This window comes from Sceloporus undulatus, chromosome 2 (genome assembly GCF_019175285.1).
Source record: "Sceloporus undulatus isolate JIND9_A2432 ecotype Alabama chromosome 2, SceUnd_v1.1, whole genome shotgun sequence".
In the NCBI taxonomy this organism is placed as follows: Eukaryota; Metazoa; Chordata; class Lepidosauria; order Squamata; family Phrynosomatidae; genus Sceloporus; species Sceloporus undulatus.
In genome coordinates this window covers 278,589,814-278,607,188 of record NC_056523.1, presented here as the reverse complement: position 1 = coordinate 278,607,188, position 17,375 = coordinate 278,589,814, and the positions used below count along the sequence as shown (strand labels likewise).

The 17,375-nt window shown below is 35.7% G+C and overlaps 1 protein-coding gene across 1 annotated transcript in view; it reads right to left on the bottom strand.

The window, feature by feature from the left end:
* Positions 1–17,375, bottom strand: part of FAM172A (family with sequence similarity 172 member A) — a 333,167-nt gene that overhangs the window by 211,940 nt on the left and 103,852 nt on the right. Inside the window, exon 7 of the mRNA XM_042447786.1 lies at positions 7,647–7,865. Within this exon, the coding sequence (XP_042303720.1) occupies positions 7,647–7,865 (219 nt within the window). The remainder of the gene's footprint in view (positions 1–7,646; positions 7,866–17,375) is intronic.

Sequence of the window (17,375 nt, the reverse complement as noted above, 5' to 3'; positions counted from 1 at the left end):
AATATTAGCTGTTCAAGTTTTTTTAATCAAAGTCTTAATGTACACATTCCAATTAAGCTTGCTTCCACAACAGAAGGGCTCTCAAGAAGAGAGTTACTAGGGGCCACAGAGGATGGTAATAACAGGTCCACTACACACCAGACAAAGTAACAAGGCCAAGCAAAATATGCACCAGTAAAATGCAATATGTGGGATGTGGATTAAATGAAAAACCAGAGGAAGAAAGATAAATATTTTTAATTACCCAGATTGCTTGGGATCAGAATTTTGGTTGGAAGAGCAAAATTCTCTCCACAGATTTTAACATCCCTGTTATTCATGAATGTTTTGTGTTTTTTTCATGTATAGAAAAAGCTTCCTTAGTCCACCTCTGATAATTTGCCAATTTAGTTCAGTATTATCATTCTGAGTGGCAATAATGATCTTGACCATAAGCTAATACCTAATCTTTTTATAAGTTTGAACTGGGAAATGGTCTGCATGAAAAGCATGTGTTCCATGGATGAGTTATTGTTACACCCCTAAAAATTCCCTCCTAAAATTGAGGCAGGGGAATAATAGATAGAGAATACATTGCAGAAGTGTAGGAGATTAACAAATATTTGCCTATGAGAGGTCAGTCTCTCAAAGAAAGTAAAATTACATATTTATTGTGTAAGGAGGCAGGAGACTAAATTAAAGATGTGGGTGGGAACACAACATACAGTAAAACGTGTTCATAACTATATGTCTTTCCACCTGTTGCCAGTTTGTTAATAAAGATTCTCTTTCTCTCGTCTGTCTTCCTCCTGTTTTAATTCTTTTATACCAAAATTCTCTCTCTCTCTCTCTCTGACAACACAATTGCTCACATAAATGCTACTGATTATTTTATTATTATTATACATGAATCTTGCAGCAGAAGTTTGCTCAAAAGTGTCCTCCCATTCCATTGATTTTAAAACAAGGAATGTCCAGCTTTTTAAATTAGAATTTTTTTTAAAAAAATTTAAACTCAAAATTTGGGTATTCTTATTTTAAAAGCCTTGTGAAAAACCATGCATTTAAGAACAAAAGGGCAATATCCAGTGATGATATTTCATTGGCCAAACAATAAGATTCAATGGAACCAAAGGGGGGAGACACCCTTCTCCCTTCAGCCCTCTATGCACACCAAAAACTGAATCAGGGTACCTGCTGGTGTGTTTGGCACAAACAACCAAAGAGAAGAGAGGAAAGGAAGAGGAAGGGACACTTCTGCTAAAATTGAGTTTAATTCAAAGTACAGTGGTACCTCGGGATACGAAATACCCAGGTTACGAAATTTTCGGGATACGAAAAAATCCCATTGGAAATCATTGTTCCGGGTTACGAATGTATTTTCGGGTTACGAAGAAAATTTTTGGTGCTTTTCGGCGCTTTTTCGCACGAAACGCGGCTTTTCCCCATTAGCGCCTATGGCAATTCGGCTTACGAAGGCTTTTCGGGTTACGAAAGCGGCCGCGGAACGAATTACTTTCGTAACCCGAGGCACCACTGTATGCAGATTGCTGAAGGCATATAAATGGTAGGATCACTGATGCAAAATAAAATTATTTCATAATAATGTACATCAAATTCCATCTGTATATTAATGTATATGTGCTTTAATATTACATTTAAGAAATTGTGCCAGTTACCTGTTTACTTCTGAAATATCTAAAATAAATATAAAAACTTTCTGTATTTTGATGATGTAATGGAAACATTTAAAATATTTATGCTGTTATCATCAGAAGAACCTCTTTGGTAACATAATGGGTGCCGAGTTCTGGGGGAAAGAGGGGTATAAAGATGGTGAAGACCAAGGTTCTAACAAATTTGGCAATTTTTTCCAAAACAGTAGTCCAGTTTGCTTCCTATCAAACTACTTTCTGCAACTTGAATAGACACACCATGGACCCAGTACTGCTGCACACCTCTTACCTTTGTCAATCATTGTCTCTAGTGAGTAAACCCTGTCACTCTACCTGACATAGATTGCTTGGCTGCAATCACATGGTGGGTCCATGACATCAAATGTGGTGACAAATGTCTACTCACTAGCAGCAACAACAGACGCCGGTAATGGGCATGCTGGGCGGTCTGATCAGCCAGGTTTTTCTGCAGAGTTTCCAAGTAACTGTGTAGTAAACAGGTCAATTTGAGCCCTTTTACCCCAGACTGGATCCACAGGATCCACATCCAATCTGCCAGGATGTGGCCCAATCCTGGCCCTAGGGTTTTGGCTTGCATCATCCAAAGAGGATGCAAGGATGGGTGGGGGGACATGGGCTTATTGGCCTGTGCAGACAGCCCCTTTTAGTACGGTAGCTGTATCATGTACAGATCTGCTCTTCAATGTGCACTTCATGAGGATAAGTTGGTAGGCACACATGACAGGCTTTCTTTGTAGTACCATCTTGTCTGTGGAACTCCTTCCCAAGGGAAGTCATACTAGTTCCATCCCCTTCTGGGTTTCCAAAAGGCAATTATTTTATTGTATAGCCTTTGGTCCTTTAACCTGCTCTGGTAGTTTTAACTATCTAGTTTTTAATTATATTTAAGAAATTATTTTAGGTTATTTCAAAGATTGGTTTTATTTTTTTATCCATGATTCTGTCTGAATTTGAAAGCTAAGCACAGCCAGCCCTGGTTAGTACTTGGATGGAAACCCACCAATGAATACCAGGTGCTGTAGGCTACTGCTTACTTAAAAGAACCCCATGAAATTCATGGGGTTGCCATAAGGCAACAGAAGACTCAAAGGCACATACAAACATATTTATTGTTTTAATTGTATGTATCTCCTGGACATCACTTTGGGGGGGCTGGTGGACTGTGAGGATGTTACAGAAATGCTTTAAACAAACAAACAAAAATTAAAGAGTCAAAATTCTATACACAATATTTTAACATTAGTATAGTGCTGTCAATGATGTCAATGACTTGGATTTTCTTATTCCAGTAGAAAAAACTGCCAAAATGTACAGCAGCAGCCTCTGGTGGTATGAATGAATACACGTATCAGTAAGCACAGGCAAAATATTTTTTTAAAGACACCTGTGTAGTTGTTGACTAATTTTATTATTATTAAATGTACCATATTAACAATACATTTAAAACAATCAGGTTATGTAGCTGTTATTTAATTAAGGAACAACGACTCATCATCACATGTTAAATTTGGTTTTTATTGCATGTTAGAAATTTCCATCACATTTTTGCTTTGATATGAACCAAATATAATCCTATGAAACATGACATTTTTATTTTGATTACTGAACACAGTTGGCAGATGTTTTCAAGAACAAAAAAAATCTGTTTTATAAAAGAACACAGTAAGTAAGGTTTCCTGCCATATTGTGTAAGATGAAGTTTATTGCCGAGACCAAATCAATCCCCTTAAAGCTGCAACATACATTGGCAAGTACATTATTTCATAGTTTAAAAAATTACAGCTTGAAACAATAAACACTTTGATCTTTCAAGCTGCACTCTTAAAGCATCAGAAGGTACACATAATCTGCTAGTTAGTCATTTCTATTTATATTCAACTCATTGAAAGAGACTTAGCAAAGCCCTCATTTTTGTTGTAAACTGTAACTATGGATTGTTATAAAGGAGGCATGTCTGCTCTCCAGAAGTGGGGAATCACTAATGAAAGCATAAGATATCTGAATGTGTACTTTAGATACAAATGAGATGAATTAAATTGAAATAAATAACAAAACAAACATCTTTACAATGTTCTTAAAATAAAACTAGCACCATCAGACTAGACTGTCATTCAGATACCAAATAACTTAACTTCAAATTCCCAATTCATCTTGTAAAACATGAATTCCTCTTGCATGAGTATATTTTCCTATGTCTTATTAATTTATTTAATAGCCCACTTTCCCTCCAAAACCTGGGACTCAGTTATCTGGTCATCTGGGTGTACATTTGCCCAACTGCAGCCATTGACCAATATTAATGCTTTTGTTTCTGTCTCTTAACTAGTTTAAGAATTAATATATTTTGTTGCTGTGGATTCCCAAAGTTTAACTCAAGATTTAAAACTCAGATTACTACCGCTACTGCTGCTACTACTACTACTACCGCTTGAATAGTGAAACATTAACAGTTACATCATCCATTAAACCTGCCTTCAAAGGCGCTGGAGGAGGAGGGAAGATTTTTCTCTTGCTTCTTCCCACCAGTTTACAGCTGGAGCAGACTGAACAGCAATGCACAGGCCCAGCCATGTCTCATGTGGCAGCTTTGCTGGGAAGGAGGCAGGCTGAGCAGCATGGCCACATGACAAGAGCCAAGGCAAATGCTTGCCAGCTGGGCCTATGTATTGCTGATCAATCTGCAGTGAGACTGGAGTGGACTGAACTCTGCTTTCCAGAAGTGGGGAATCGTGAACTGTAGTATCACTGGGAAGGGGGATGTGGGAGGTGCGGACCACATTGGGTGACACCCCAGAAGGGAGATGACACCCCAGAAGAGAGGGTGACACCAGGTCAGCCCCAGCCCCTCACAGGGTTCTTCTGGCAAGGGGAGGTGGGCAGATAGCAGCTGTTTCTCCGACCATGTGGCACTTCTCTGGGAATTTCCCTCAGGGGAAAACCAGGCTGAAGCAAGGAACCAGCTGGAAACGGCCACATAGCTGCAGAAATTGCCACCTGGGGCAGGGGCACAGCTTTGCTTTGGTCTGGCTTTCCCTGGTCAAAGCAAGCAGGAATGAAGCATGGGGCCCCGCCTCTTCTCATGGAAGCCTTGCCCCTTCCACTTCTGGCCCTGCCCCCACCACACCTGGTGACACCAAACATAATTACGCCACTGCAAAAAGGGACTTGTGCACATGGAGGTCAACAAGCCCAGAAGTGGCAATCACAGAGCACTGTCCAAAAGGGGCCTTGTGCTTCAAGTCAATAACCCTGCTCTTCAGAAGTAGGGGAATCACAAAGCAATGTCAAAAAAGGGACTTGTACACAAGAAAGTCAATAACTCTTTGCCAGAAGAGGTGATCACAAAGCACTGTCCAAAAAGGCACTTGTGCATATGGAAGCCATTATCCCAGATCCCCTTGCAGCCCTCTCTCGGTTTCCTCCCCTCCTGATAAAGAAGACAGAAAGAAGTGGGAAGGGGGGTTTGAAGCATTTCTGACTGCTCCCAGCTGAAAAGGAGGGGAGGGAGAAGAAAAGATGGGGGGGGCACAAGCAGGTTGGCTGTCAACTCTGCTGTCACTCAATCCGCCTCCTCCTTGCAGTGAAGCAGCCATGTGACAGGAAATGTACAGCCTTTACAGAGTGTAGAATGTACTGTCAGCCATCCAGCCTGCCTTTGCCTTGGTTCCTGTCACATGGCCATGCCATGTCAGGGAGGAAGTAGGCTAAGCAGCCTTCAAGCCTTTGTGGATCCCCTGTGAGGACATCACAGTGCCCTGGGGATACTGTGGACCACAGGTTAGTAACCACTGGTGTAAGGTTTGTTGAGTGTAGAATGTACTCTTCACAGCACTTATATGAAACAGAATGAAAAAGGGACTTTGTACTCAGAGAGGATCAGTATGACTTCACCCTATCAAATGGGCACATCTGTGTTCCTTGTAGCGCTGCAAAGCTTAATAGACAAATTTCAGAACTAACTAAAAACAATGCAAAACAAAAACCACAGCTGAAAATACAGCAAAATAAATGCATTATTACTGGGTATAGAAAAGAATATATAGGTGCAAAACAGATGGTAGTGTTGACTTTTAAGATTATTAAAACCTAGTTAGCAAGTAAACAAGAATATTCTTTATCTTAGCATGCAATGCCACAAAACCTTTGACCAAGAGATATATAGAATTTTTTTAAAAAAAAATTCAAATGAAGCATGCATGTTATTAATTTTTTGCCTACTACTTTTGGCTTTACAATGAAATGTGTCTATGCAGCATGTACTCTCATGTGTTCCATATAGATAAAACTAGCTTTTCAAAAGGGAAGGGAGACCCTCATCATCTTGATCAAAAGGTTTGGCAGCACAAATCACACTTCTACTCATACATAAAATTCTCCTTTCTGAAGCCCTTCTAAACTAGTTACAAAGGATTGGGGCCCTCTGGAGATCCTTTGCAGAGGCTATTGTCAAGAGGGAAATCTGTAAAACTACTGAATATTGAAATACCTTCTGCCTGGCAGTGAGATTAATGCTATTTATAGAATTGCCAGGTTGAAATACCTGATCACTAAGTAAACAAGGCTAATATAGTGTGTTGTACCTGATGTGGTGTTCACACCAAACCTCAAGATGAAATAGATTATGTCTGGTGAGTAAGAAAGGCATTCTAGAGGACAGAAAAAAGATATGATAGAACATTGTGACTGAGAACTACTGTTTAGCATAACAGTCAAGCTACAACTTTATTAATGAAATGCAAGAAGTGGTCTTATATCTGAGCACAACCCCAGGATTCCTTTCCTTTTAGAAAAAGTGCTCCTGATACAGAGGAACTGACTAGTGAGTAATTAATTACATATCATATTAGGGTATAAAGAAAGCAAGTCTTTTTAAGTTACTTTTTACAGTCAACTTCTTACTTTCCTCATCCTTTCCTAGTCTTCATTCCAAGAGAATGAATTATCTTTTACTCGTATTTGCTACAACTATGAATACCCCATACATTGCACTAGATATGACCCATACACTGCACTCGTCCACCATAATAACTAACATGTCAAAATTTAAACGATTTTAATTTTTATTCTAATATACATTATTCAGGCACCATAGGCACAGCATCCCAGCAACAATGGAGCATTTATGGTATATTTCACTGCTGAATAACAATACTAACTTCAATAAAAAGAGCTTTGAAAAGTGGATGAACATCTAGAATGTATAATGCATAGTATGTATATGGAGCAGAATGCACAAATAATATTGTTTGTGCCCCCTGCAGAATTAGAAATCCTTGGGCAGCCCTGTTATAACGATCCCATGCTGCTAGCATTACAAAGTGCAAAGGTTCGCTGACTGAGAAAAGAAAAGAGCAAGGGACAGGATTTCCTCACTGCACTATTCTTGAACTATTCTGGCTTAAATATTTATTAAGATATTAATAACTCACTTCCTTTATCTTGCTTCTGAAGTTTTACTAAAATACAATGGGTAGCTACTCATATGGAAGTGATACATTACAGGGCAAATGATACAGCTATGTAAGATGAACATAAACATTTGCCCACAATATTATTAATTTACTATGCATACTTTAAAAAAGAAAAACAAGTCAAAGTTATTCCTTCTCCAGATGATAAACATTTACCACTTTCTAAATCATGTTATGAAAAGTACATTTAGAAATTGTTTCTTATACACACTTACTTTAATAAAGCACAAACTACTGTATTTTCCATATCCTTCTCTCTGGAATTAATAGCACTTTCTTTTGAGGTTATTTGAAGTTTCTTTTTGACTTCCAATTCTAAATTAACAGCCACTGAACTCTCTTAAAAATACAAATAGAAATTCTTATTTGGTGTATTTCTCTTTCATAAATGAGTAATATATAAATTTTAAATAATATTTTAGACTGTACCTAAATAATTGAAATTATAACAGTTTTTCTGTTATTCAATATTAAGGCAAAAGAAACTGAACCAACTTACTCTAATGTACAACTGCACAGTCTCCTTCTCTTTTTGTGGATTCCGATACTTCTCATAAAAGTCCCGCCGCTTCTTTGTATCTTTTTGGATTTTATCTTTTTTCTCTCTCTTTTCTGCAGGTTCATCTGAGCTATCGGGAGACAGCTGTACTTGGGCTTTTGTCTTTTCAACCTCAATATAGTTCTCATTCGGGTTCAGTACTATTACTCCGTAGCCTTCCTGTTTCAGAAGATAGGGGGAAAATACACAGACTTGAGCTTTGAAATGGTTTACATGTTTAATTGACTTAATGGTTTACTGAAACACTACAGTTAGCAAATAATATAATTCCCTTTGTATTTCTATCTGAATTTAAAATGTCCAATTTTTTCGTTTATTTCACTAATTCTATTTAATCTCTTAATAATTTTATATGTTATGGGAAGGAAAATGTACTTCAAGAATAACCACCATGTATAGTCAACTGGTAAAACGCCTATACTTAGTCTGTTTAAATCCTATTGATTTAAATCGTGGGATTTATGCAGCCAAACTGTGTGCAGGACTGCAGTGTAAACTATTAAATGCTTTTGTTCAGTTCACAAACTGATGGTGGTAGTAACCATGAATCAATATCAAGTGATCATTTGACACTGCTTACAAATCAATGAATTAGTTCCCAGTTCAGATTTAAACAATTTTATTGAAATTAAACATTGCATTATTTTACAGCCTGTAAGAAAAATATTAAATGTCTTAATATAGATCATTTTTCTCAGAAAATATAAACTAACGAAGATGTACGTAATAAAAAATTCTAGGTACTTTGTTTACATTAAGCAAAATATCGACACAACAAAAAAGTCTCTAAAACAAGAAACAAAAGTAAAAGAATAACATATAGCATGTACCTCAAAACTCAAGATTGTTTTGAAAATCCATATAGTTTTCTACACAAACATATATAAAACCTCATTTTAACCTTTTTGAAAAGATGTGTCACTTCTGCCTAATAAACAATGAAATAAGATGATAAAAACCACCTATAGATGACCAAAGATTATCAAAGTTAACCAAATCTATGGCAACAAAAGATACTTTATTTGGTGCTGCTTTATTCTAATCTGTGTAGCTATTCAAGAATCTTGTAATGCATTGTGGTAAATGTCAGGTAGACAGATTGTCACTTGGTGATTTTCTACAGTTGGACACACTTGACTAGTTATTAAAATCACATTTGAAGAAAGTTCTTACTCTTCCTTGTGCCTGTACAAGTTTTCACGCCCTTCTCAAATTTCTACTATACCTTCTCCTCCCACCAAAACTAAGTTAAAGAACACTGTTGCACTCTGTTAAGCAGGGTGAATTAGAGGCATTCAGTTCACTGTCTATGGTGTAAGAAAACATGGTAAAAAGGTCACCATAGGCCAAAGAGAAAATTGCCTCTTTCTAGATTCTGTACCATGAGTAAGTGATCTCCTGTCATCTTTTCCCCCAGCTCTTCTCCCTACATTCACACATATTCACCACATGCTTTGGAATCGAGTGGTCATACACAAAGCAGAAAGTGTACTATATTTCTTATATAAGTAAATGCAAATGCAAAATTTAAGAGCATAGTATCCTGTGATCAAACATTATAATGCACTGCAAAACTGATTCCTATCCTCATTGATGAATATAGAGCTACTAATAAAATACTATGATAAAAGTGCCTTTCACACTATTTTAAGTAAGTTTTTTAAAAAAAACATTCCAAACTGATTATCTTTGAGTTCAGTAATTTAATTTGCTACCCATGTTCATGTTTTTTTCCTTATCGATTCTTTTCCATTTCTCTACATTGCATGATGTAAAATTTATGTTATAATTTTGCATGTGTTCTCAAAACATGAAGCTGTGTCTATTTTTTTCTGCTCACAGAAATAGATACACATAAATCATCAGAGAAGTAAAATTTGTCTAAGTTATTGATTATGTAACTGAAAATTACATGACTCATTTGTCCAGTTTTATGAGGACATAATGTCAATTTTTCACAGACACATCAACAGATGAAAAATGATTCCATTTCAAAAATCACAGCTTCATAAATCAATTAAAGGATTTTTATCAATTAGGTTTTAAACAGCATAAACCATTCCTCACTTTTTTCTTCAAACTTTTTTCAAAATACTATGCATGTAAGATTAACAATAAAGTTAACACACTAATACCTTTAAAAAACCTATCACATGCTTCAAAATTTATTTTTAAAAATCCATTATAAAAGTTGTTTTGTTTGCAAGAAAGTTGACAGAATGTCATACTCTGTTATACCTTTTGTTCCCAGCCACTTCAGCCTAAATTATATGATGAAAAATAGGCACAGGAAAGAGGATTAGGAGTAACATACAATACTTGCTCAGATGAAAGAGATACAAATGTAACATAACGTATATAACTGCAGAAGAATTTAACCTCTATCAGTATTACAAAATTGTTACCAACCTAACCTAACAGAAGTTAATCCAAGCCTTTAACTAAAGTATGACCTTTGTTTCCTCTTCACCTATGAAAACTAGGTATGATTTTGCTTTTAGTTTTCCATCAGGGTCTTTAGTGCTTGTAACTTAAACTGCAGATATTTTTAATTGATTCTTTAGAAGAATAGCTTCAGCTTCATTTTTTTTTAAATGATGTGCTATCATCAAACTATCAAAATTAACGCTCACCTAATTTCTACTTTATCCTTGTTTCCACCATTTTAACATAAAGCTGACACCAAGCAAAGTTGAAATAAAGATTTTACATACGTTGAAACAAATAACAATACAGAACTATTATTTTGTTTTAAGAAGGCTTAAAAAGTGAGCCAATACTACTGACTTCACTGGAAGAAAATTCTCTTTCAGGTTAAAATCCTAATCAAAACAATATTGATTGTTAAATAGCTACCAATTTTGCCTCAGTACAGGTGTTACAATGTAAATATTAGATGCAAAAAAACCCAACATATTGAAATTAAACAAGCTCAAACACAAAGATTTTAAGATGGTTTTTATTTTTAAAACATAAAGACTCCATTATGTAGATGTTAGTTCAGTCTTTTTTGTTACCAAATATTGTCAAAGCTAATATAAAATTTGTAAACAGTTTTGGATCACAAAAACCACTCTTCTAGTCACAATATAAATGTGCTCCACAAAATATCTGTTATGTCCCTATGAACCAATTACGAAATGGTATATTTGAGAATGTATACGGAATCCAAGCAACTCCACGTTCAGACTAATTAGTACAATTAGTTATTATCAGAACAAACACTGGTAGATAGCCAATGAGTCTACCAGCCAATGGGTCTCTTTCTGGGAGAAAGGCGGCATAAATATGACATAAACAAACAACAAACAAACAAATAATCCACCTTCAGTTCTAAATTTATACCACAGGACATATAGCATAGAAATTTTAAATGATATGACTCCCAGTCTATGGCATCAGATGATGTATGTTAATAATGTATTATCAACTATTATTTTGGCAGAATTGGGAATAAATGCTGTTTTCAATCTCACATATGAATTTATTTTACAGTCATTCATTTAGACAGAGGCTGAATTAAAATGAAGCATAGAGACACAAATACTGAAAGAGAATGATTTGTACCATGTGTCCCACAAATGCCACAAGTGTGTTAGGTTGCAGGATAGAATGGCAATATGAGATGACACTTAGCTGTATTCTATTTAGAAAATTTCCATGAAATGTCTAATTTATGAAGTGCTATGTTTATACCCCAAACTCATTACGTCATGCTAGCCAATAATAGGATCATTAATAAAAAAAATAGGATAATTAATAACAATTAAAATATTGAAGCTACAGTACATTCTGGAACTCTACAAGCCTCTTCTGTTTGGTCAAATGAATAATGAGCTGAAAGCATTCACCTCCGCATATTAATCCACCAGGATGGGATACCATATGTGACCACAAAGGTCAGAGGCTAGAGTGGAATCTGTTGACCTATGTATCTGTCTTTTTGGCCTGTAACTAAAAATCTGTAATAGATCATTTTCCTGAGTTTTATCAACCTGACTTTTTTTAAAAAAAATCTATTTAGATCATTTCAAGCAAGATCAAAGAGAGTTCTCTAGGGAAAAGCAATCCAGAGGGTTCAGATCTGTAACCTAGAACTGTGCATGGTTAAAATGGACATAGGAATGGCCATTCATCTTTTTGAAAGATGTATGATCTGTTTATTTCCCATCTTTTCCACGAGAGGTACCTATGTGTCACTGTTGCAACATCCTAGATGCAACAGTAGGATGAGGTCATGACAACCAATCAGAAGTCACTAGTGAAGCGTAAAAGTAAACATAGCTGTTGGAGATGCAGCTCAGCTTGAAAAATGCCCCCTCCATTATTTGAGCAATTTTCTCAAGACGTGACCTGAGACTGAAACGCCTGAAATGTCAGTTGACTCCTTTTTGTGTTTTCTCCCAATGTGCATTTTGGCAACTGCACCCTGCTAACACTTTGTAATATTTTTTATCCCAGTTACACCTCATCTATCAGGCTCCTGAATTCCACTGCTGTGTCCAAGTGTGTAAAAATCCTGTATTACTGCCAAACTCACATTGTTCCACCAAGTTTCCAACTTAAAATAGCTCATCCAGTTAGGCAGGAAAAGAAAACATGCCACAAAAAGTTTTTAAGGGACCACCTGTTGTCTATTATTTTTACATAGCACTTACTCATAAATCATAACACAGGGTAATTAATCAAGCTGTCAAAGAAAAGGTCAAAGGTTAGGTAGGAGAGTCAGAAGGTCATGCATGGGCTGATAGAGGTCAGGGTCACACCACATTCCTCATTATCAAGTTGGGATGAGAGACGGTCCAAGCAAACAAAAGTGAAAGCAGATGGAGAAGTGAGTGGATAAAAAAAAGAAAGAAAACTTCACAAACAAAAAGAAAAGTGAAAGAAGATTGTCAGCTGCCTTCAAATAAAGAACAGACTAGAATTGAAATATATTGAAATGTGCTCAAAAGATCTAATACAACATAAAGAATATATATTTTGAGTATTTAAATCTAATATAGATTTGGGTGATCTTCTAGAAAACAAGCAATAACACAATTAAATGCTTGTAAGCTTTATCAAAGTTATCCACCATTTTTCAGGTAAATCAAGAAAAAAAATAGTTTGGCCCTATTTTCTCTTTTGTTGCTGCAGCATAAAAAAGCTTTTTATTTTGTATGAAAAATAGGTTCTGAGCTACTTTCTTCATACACACAAATGTTCATTAACACAAAACATCATAAAAGTCCTTCTGGGTGACACAAGAGTTATAAAATATTCTATCATTACACTGACCTGAATTAGATGCAGAATACTGTGCAAAATTAGCTGTCACCCTTTCCTCAAAATCTTTGTTAATCTCATTTTGAATGTTTGCAGCTTTATCAACACATGCATCAATGTCAGCTCCTTGGTTACTGAACCGCTGTACTTGGAAGAAGATATAATTAAAATGTTTTGGCACAGAAAAGGTGAAATTGTATCTTCCCCTATTCCCTGAGGAGTCTGTAAAACATGTAGGATATATTGACAAACATACACCCTTGTCTAGAGCCCTGACATTCCAGGTCACCAACTGCTATTTATTTCAGAACATTTACACTTAGACATACCGTCACCTGCTGTGTTACTAACTTTTAATGACTGCTAAAGGTATAGAAAGAAAACATCTTAATGTAATTCCTGATAATTTTATATTAATTCCCTGATAATTACAGATTTAACTTTCATCAACCCCTTGTGTTTTAGCGTATATACTTCTACAATGAATTTAGTATAAATTATATATACTGTATGCTATTTTCATCAGTTATGATCATTCTCAAAAAATAGATTAGTATCATTATATGCATAGCAAAACTGTTGTTTATTTAATTTCATATGACAAATTTCAAGCAAGTTGATATAAATGAAAATATGCAATGTTTTAAGAAAAAGTAAGCAGAAAACTCTCTGAGTATTTCATAATAATACAAAATAATCAAATGCATATTGCTTAACATTAACAGGTGTTAATGTTCAAAACATACATCATTAGAACACTTACTTATTTACTATACTGTATTTAAAAAGCAACAAGGAAATCAGATTAGTCCATCACTATCTTAATTTTGTTGCTGTTTGAGATTATTTGGATTGGAAAATAAAAGGTGATGAATTTGTTTATTCTCCAGCAAGTAAGCAAGTATATCATTAAGATGGAGTATATCAAATGCTATTCTAATGTAACTTGCATTTGCATAGCTAGGAAAAATAGCTAAGAAAAAAATCCACCCACTGCTATGAACAATTTTAAAACTAAAATTAAATGAATTTAAAGTGAGTAAAATGCAATAACCACAACTATCAGCATTCAGTAACTACATAGACATGATGAGCTTCTACAGAAACTCTTAAGATGGCATTATATTTACATCTATAATTATAAGGGTTTGTGCAAAGACCGTATTAGACAATTTCATGTTATCATGCATGAATTCAAGAAAACATTTAGGATACAATGAAGGTTACACAATCTAGCAAGGAGTGGTAGAGGATAGTGCTTCCAGGACTGAGCTACAAAATCTCCAGGGTGAAGAACATGTTGGCCATCACCTCACAGCGGTTGTTAGGCAAGCAACTTTCTCTTGCTCAACCTCAGGTCACCAAAGGAAATTTTTAAAACATAGCATTGAAATGCCATAGTACAGGGATACTATACACACACCAACAAACCAGTGAAAATCCCCTTATAATACCAGAGGGGCCAGTGGCAAGTAGAACTCTAGGAGATGTCTGGAAAATTTCCAAGAACTCAACATTTTCCATTTTGCAATTAACCCTCAACATCCTATACTCAGCCCACACTGAACCAGTTTGGTTTGTTGCTGTTTTCTTTTAATTTACAAACTTATAAACTTTTGGAAACAGTAACTGAGGTATGTGTATAAATACACCTTCCTTTTTTGGGTAGACCCTTTTCACCTCCTAGGTGATAGATCCTCATCCATATGAATTCGCTGTTAGTGGGAAGGATGACATACGAATAGATGAAAATTTTTAAAAATTTCTCTAAGGCAGAATACTAATATGGTTAAATCTTTTGAATTCTCAGGCATAAGAGACATTTGTTTTTATAACTGGGTTGTTGAAATAAATCCGAAGTAAGTGAGGGCCAGTACTGTGTAGTGGTTTGAGTATTAGGCTATGACTGTGGAGATCAGAGTTTGAATCCCCATTCAGCCACAGAAACCCATTTTCACAATCTTTCAGCCTCAGAGGCAAACCCTACTCTGAACAACTCTTGACAAGAAAACCTGTGACTGGTTTCTTAGGTCCAAAATACACTGCATAAATAACCCAGTTGGTGACAACAAGGGAATTCTGAGAATTGTAGTTTATTGTGCACCAGAGCTCTCTGACTGAGAAGGCTGAACATCTCACAAAACTACTGTTCCCAGAATTCCATAGCATTGGGCCAGGGCAGTTAAAGTGGTCTTAAAGTGGATTATTTCTGTGGTTTTTGGGGGCCTTAGGGTCAACATAAGTCCGAAACTACTTCAAAGCACAACACAACAAACAAAATCCTACTTACAGTAGACTTATTGAAATCAATAGTGTTATATTATCTGTGACTAACAAACATTGCAGTGAATCCATTCTCAGCAGGACTAATGTTGGACTCAGCCCCTTTGGTCTTTACAGGTATTTTTCACTTTATTTTTGTTTAAAGGTAATTAGCCCCCATGTTTTCAGTATGCCTTTCTATCTTAGGCATATACTTCCACCTGGGGGCACTGTTTTCTCCTAATGGTTCTCAAAGCTGCAAAGTTATTCCTTGTGGTTTTACTGCCTGATACTTTGTATGAATCACACAAAAAGAATCTACAAGCTTTGTTGAGAAAGCTGTTTTACGGATTTCTACCTCATAAGAGAGCTAAGTATGCTGAACACATGCTCATAAAGAACACAAACTGTCCTCGGGGAAAACAACCCTGCAAACCCAGCAAGTCCTTGCATGCACTGGAGATCTAACAGAGCATACAGCACATCCACACAACCAAGATCTCCACATTCACATTTTACATTTTCAAAGCAATATATAAGTGGTTGCATAACTACAGTTCTAACTACAGTATGCTGTATTTAGCATCATTAATTTTATTTTTCAGATATGAAAGATACCAAGATACACAGTGTAGGATGAAACTGATAACTTGAACATCATGTACCAAAAACATTAATTCCACCATGCCACTTAAAATGTTCTCTGTTATCTATATTTTAACTTAGAATGTCATCCCATTTCTCTTTATAAAATACAACATTTATACACAGAGTCCTGATACTGCACTGCTTCCAACTGTTCTTACATAGGCATGAACACTTCACATCTATACATACCTAAAAATGCTTAAAAACATTTTTTTAAAACAGTAGAATACTATTACATTCTACTTTTCATCCAGTTTCATATTTTAAAAAAAACTTAGAGAGGTATTAATGTGAAATGCCTAGATTTTAAAATGCTACCACTAGGTCTTAAATACCTGTCAGAAGAGCAATATCTGAGATAGTTACCATAACTGAAATGTGATTCTAAGCACATGAACAGGAATTACAGTTGAATGAATGAAGCAATAACTAGGATCCTTGTGAACCAACTAGTGCCACCATTCAGTATGTGTGGATGTGAGCTGAAAATTTTACTCAAGACCATGTACATAATCTGGCCAAGTAGTCAAATATGTCTATTACATGTGGCTATTGAGCAAGGGTTAATAATACTGGTTTTGCAAGCCAGTTCCATGTTTGTTGATTAGATTCTATGTTATAAAGTTGGATTATGGAATAAGATTACAATAATATATTCTAAGCATATCAAGGCAAGGCTTTTTTGTTTTGAAATTTCAAGTAAAATCTTAATGTCATTTGTTTGTTGTTGTTAGCGCCCTCCGAGTGGATCCCGACCCATGGTGACCCTGTGAATGATATATCTCCAAGCCCTGCTATCCTCTACCTCTCTGCTCAGGTCCTGTAGTCTCAGCCATCATCTTCCTGATTGAGTAATATCTTATTTATAATCAAAATCCAGTGTTGGATTATTATGAGATGACAGTTTAAATTATCATCGTACAAAAATGTTTGCATAGATTTCATAGTTCATAACTGTACAAAAACTTGCATGTCAGATGAATTTTTTTGATACCAACTTCAGGTATGATTAAGTACAAATATATTCTTTCCTTTCATTATGCTAAATGATCTCTTTTTAATTAGCTTGACCAAAAAATCTGCAAGTTATGATTAGAATGAACACCAAAATAGGCAAACACTGGGTCAACCAACTTGGCAGTAAAAGGAGTTGTTCTTAAAATCCTTAAGATTATGAAGATTACAGTATTTAAATGTTTATCTTCTAGAAAAAGCAAAATAGATTTAGGGAAAATCCAATTTGATACTGACAGGATCAGATCAAAGATGATCTGCATGAGCAGAGAGGACAGTTGCTGATTTCCGTTTTCAGCCTTCCATACCTTCTTCAGGGGACTCCACAATCCTCTAGAAACGGATCAGTGACTTCCCTTTAAGTAACAAAAGTGGCCTCTATCTATTCATACAGTAGAATCTTTAGATCCAAGACATAAAATAATGTGCTATCTCATGGTAACAATTTTACCATTATCTCTAGCCCTTTCCTGTATT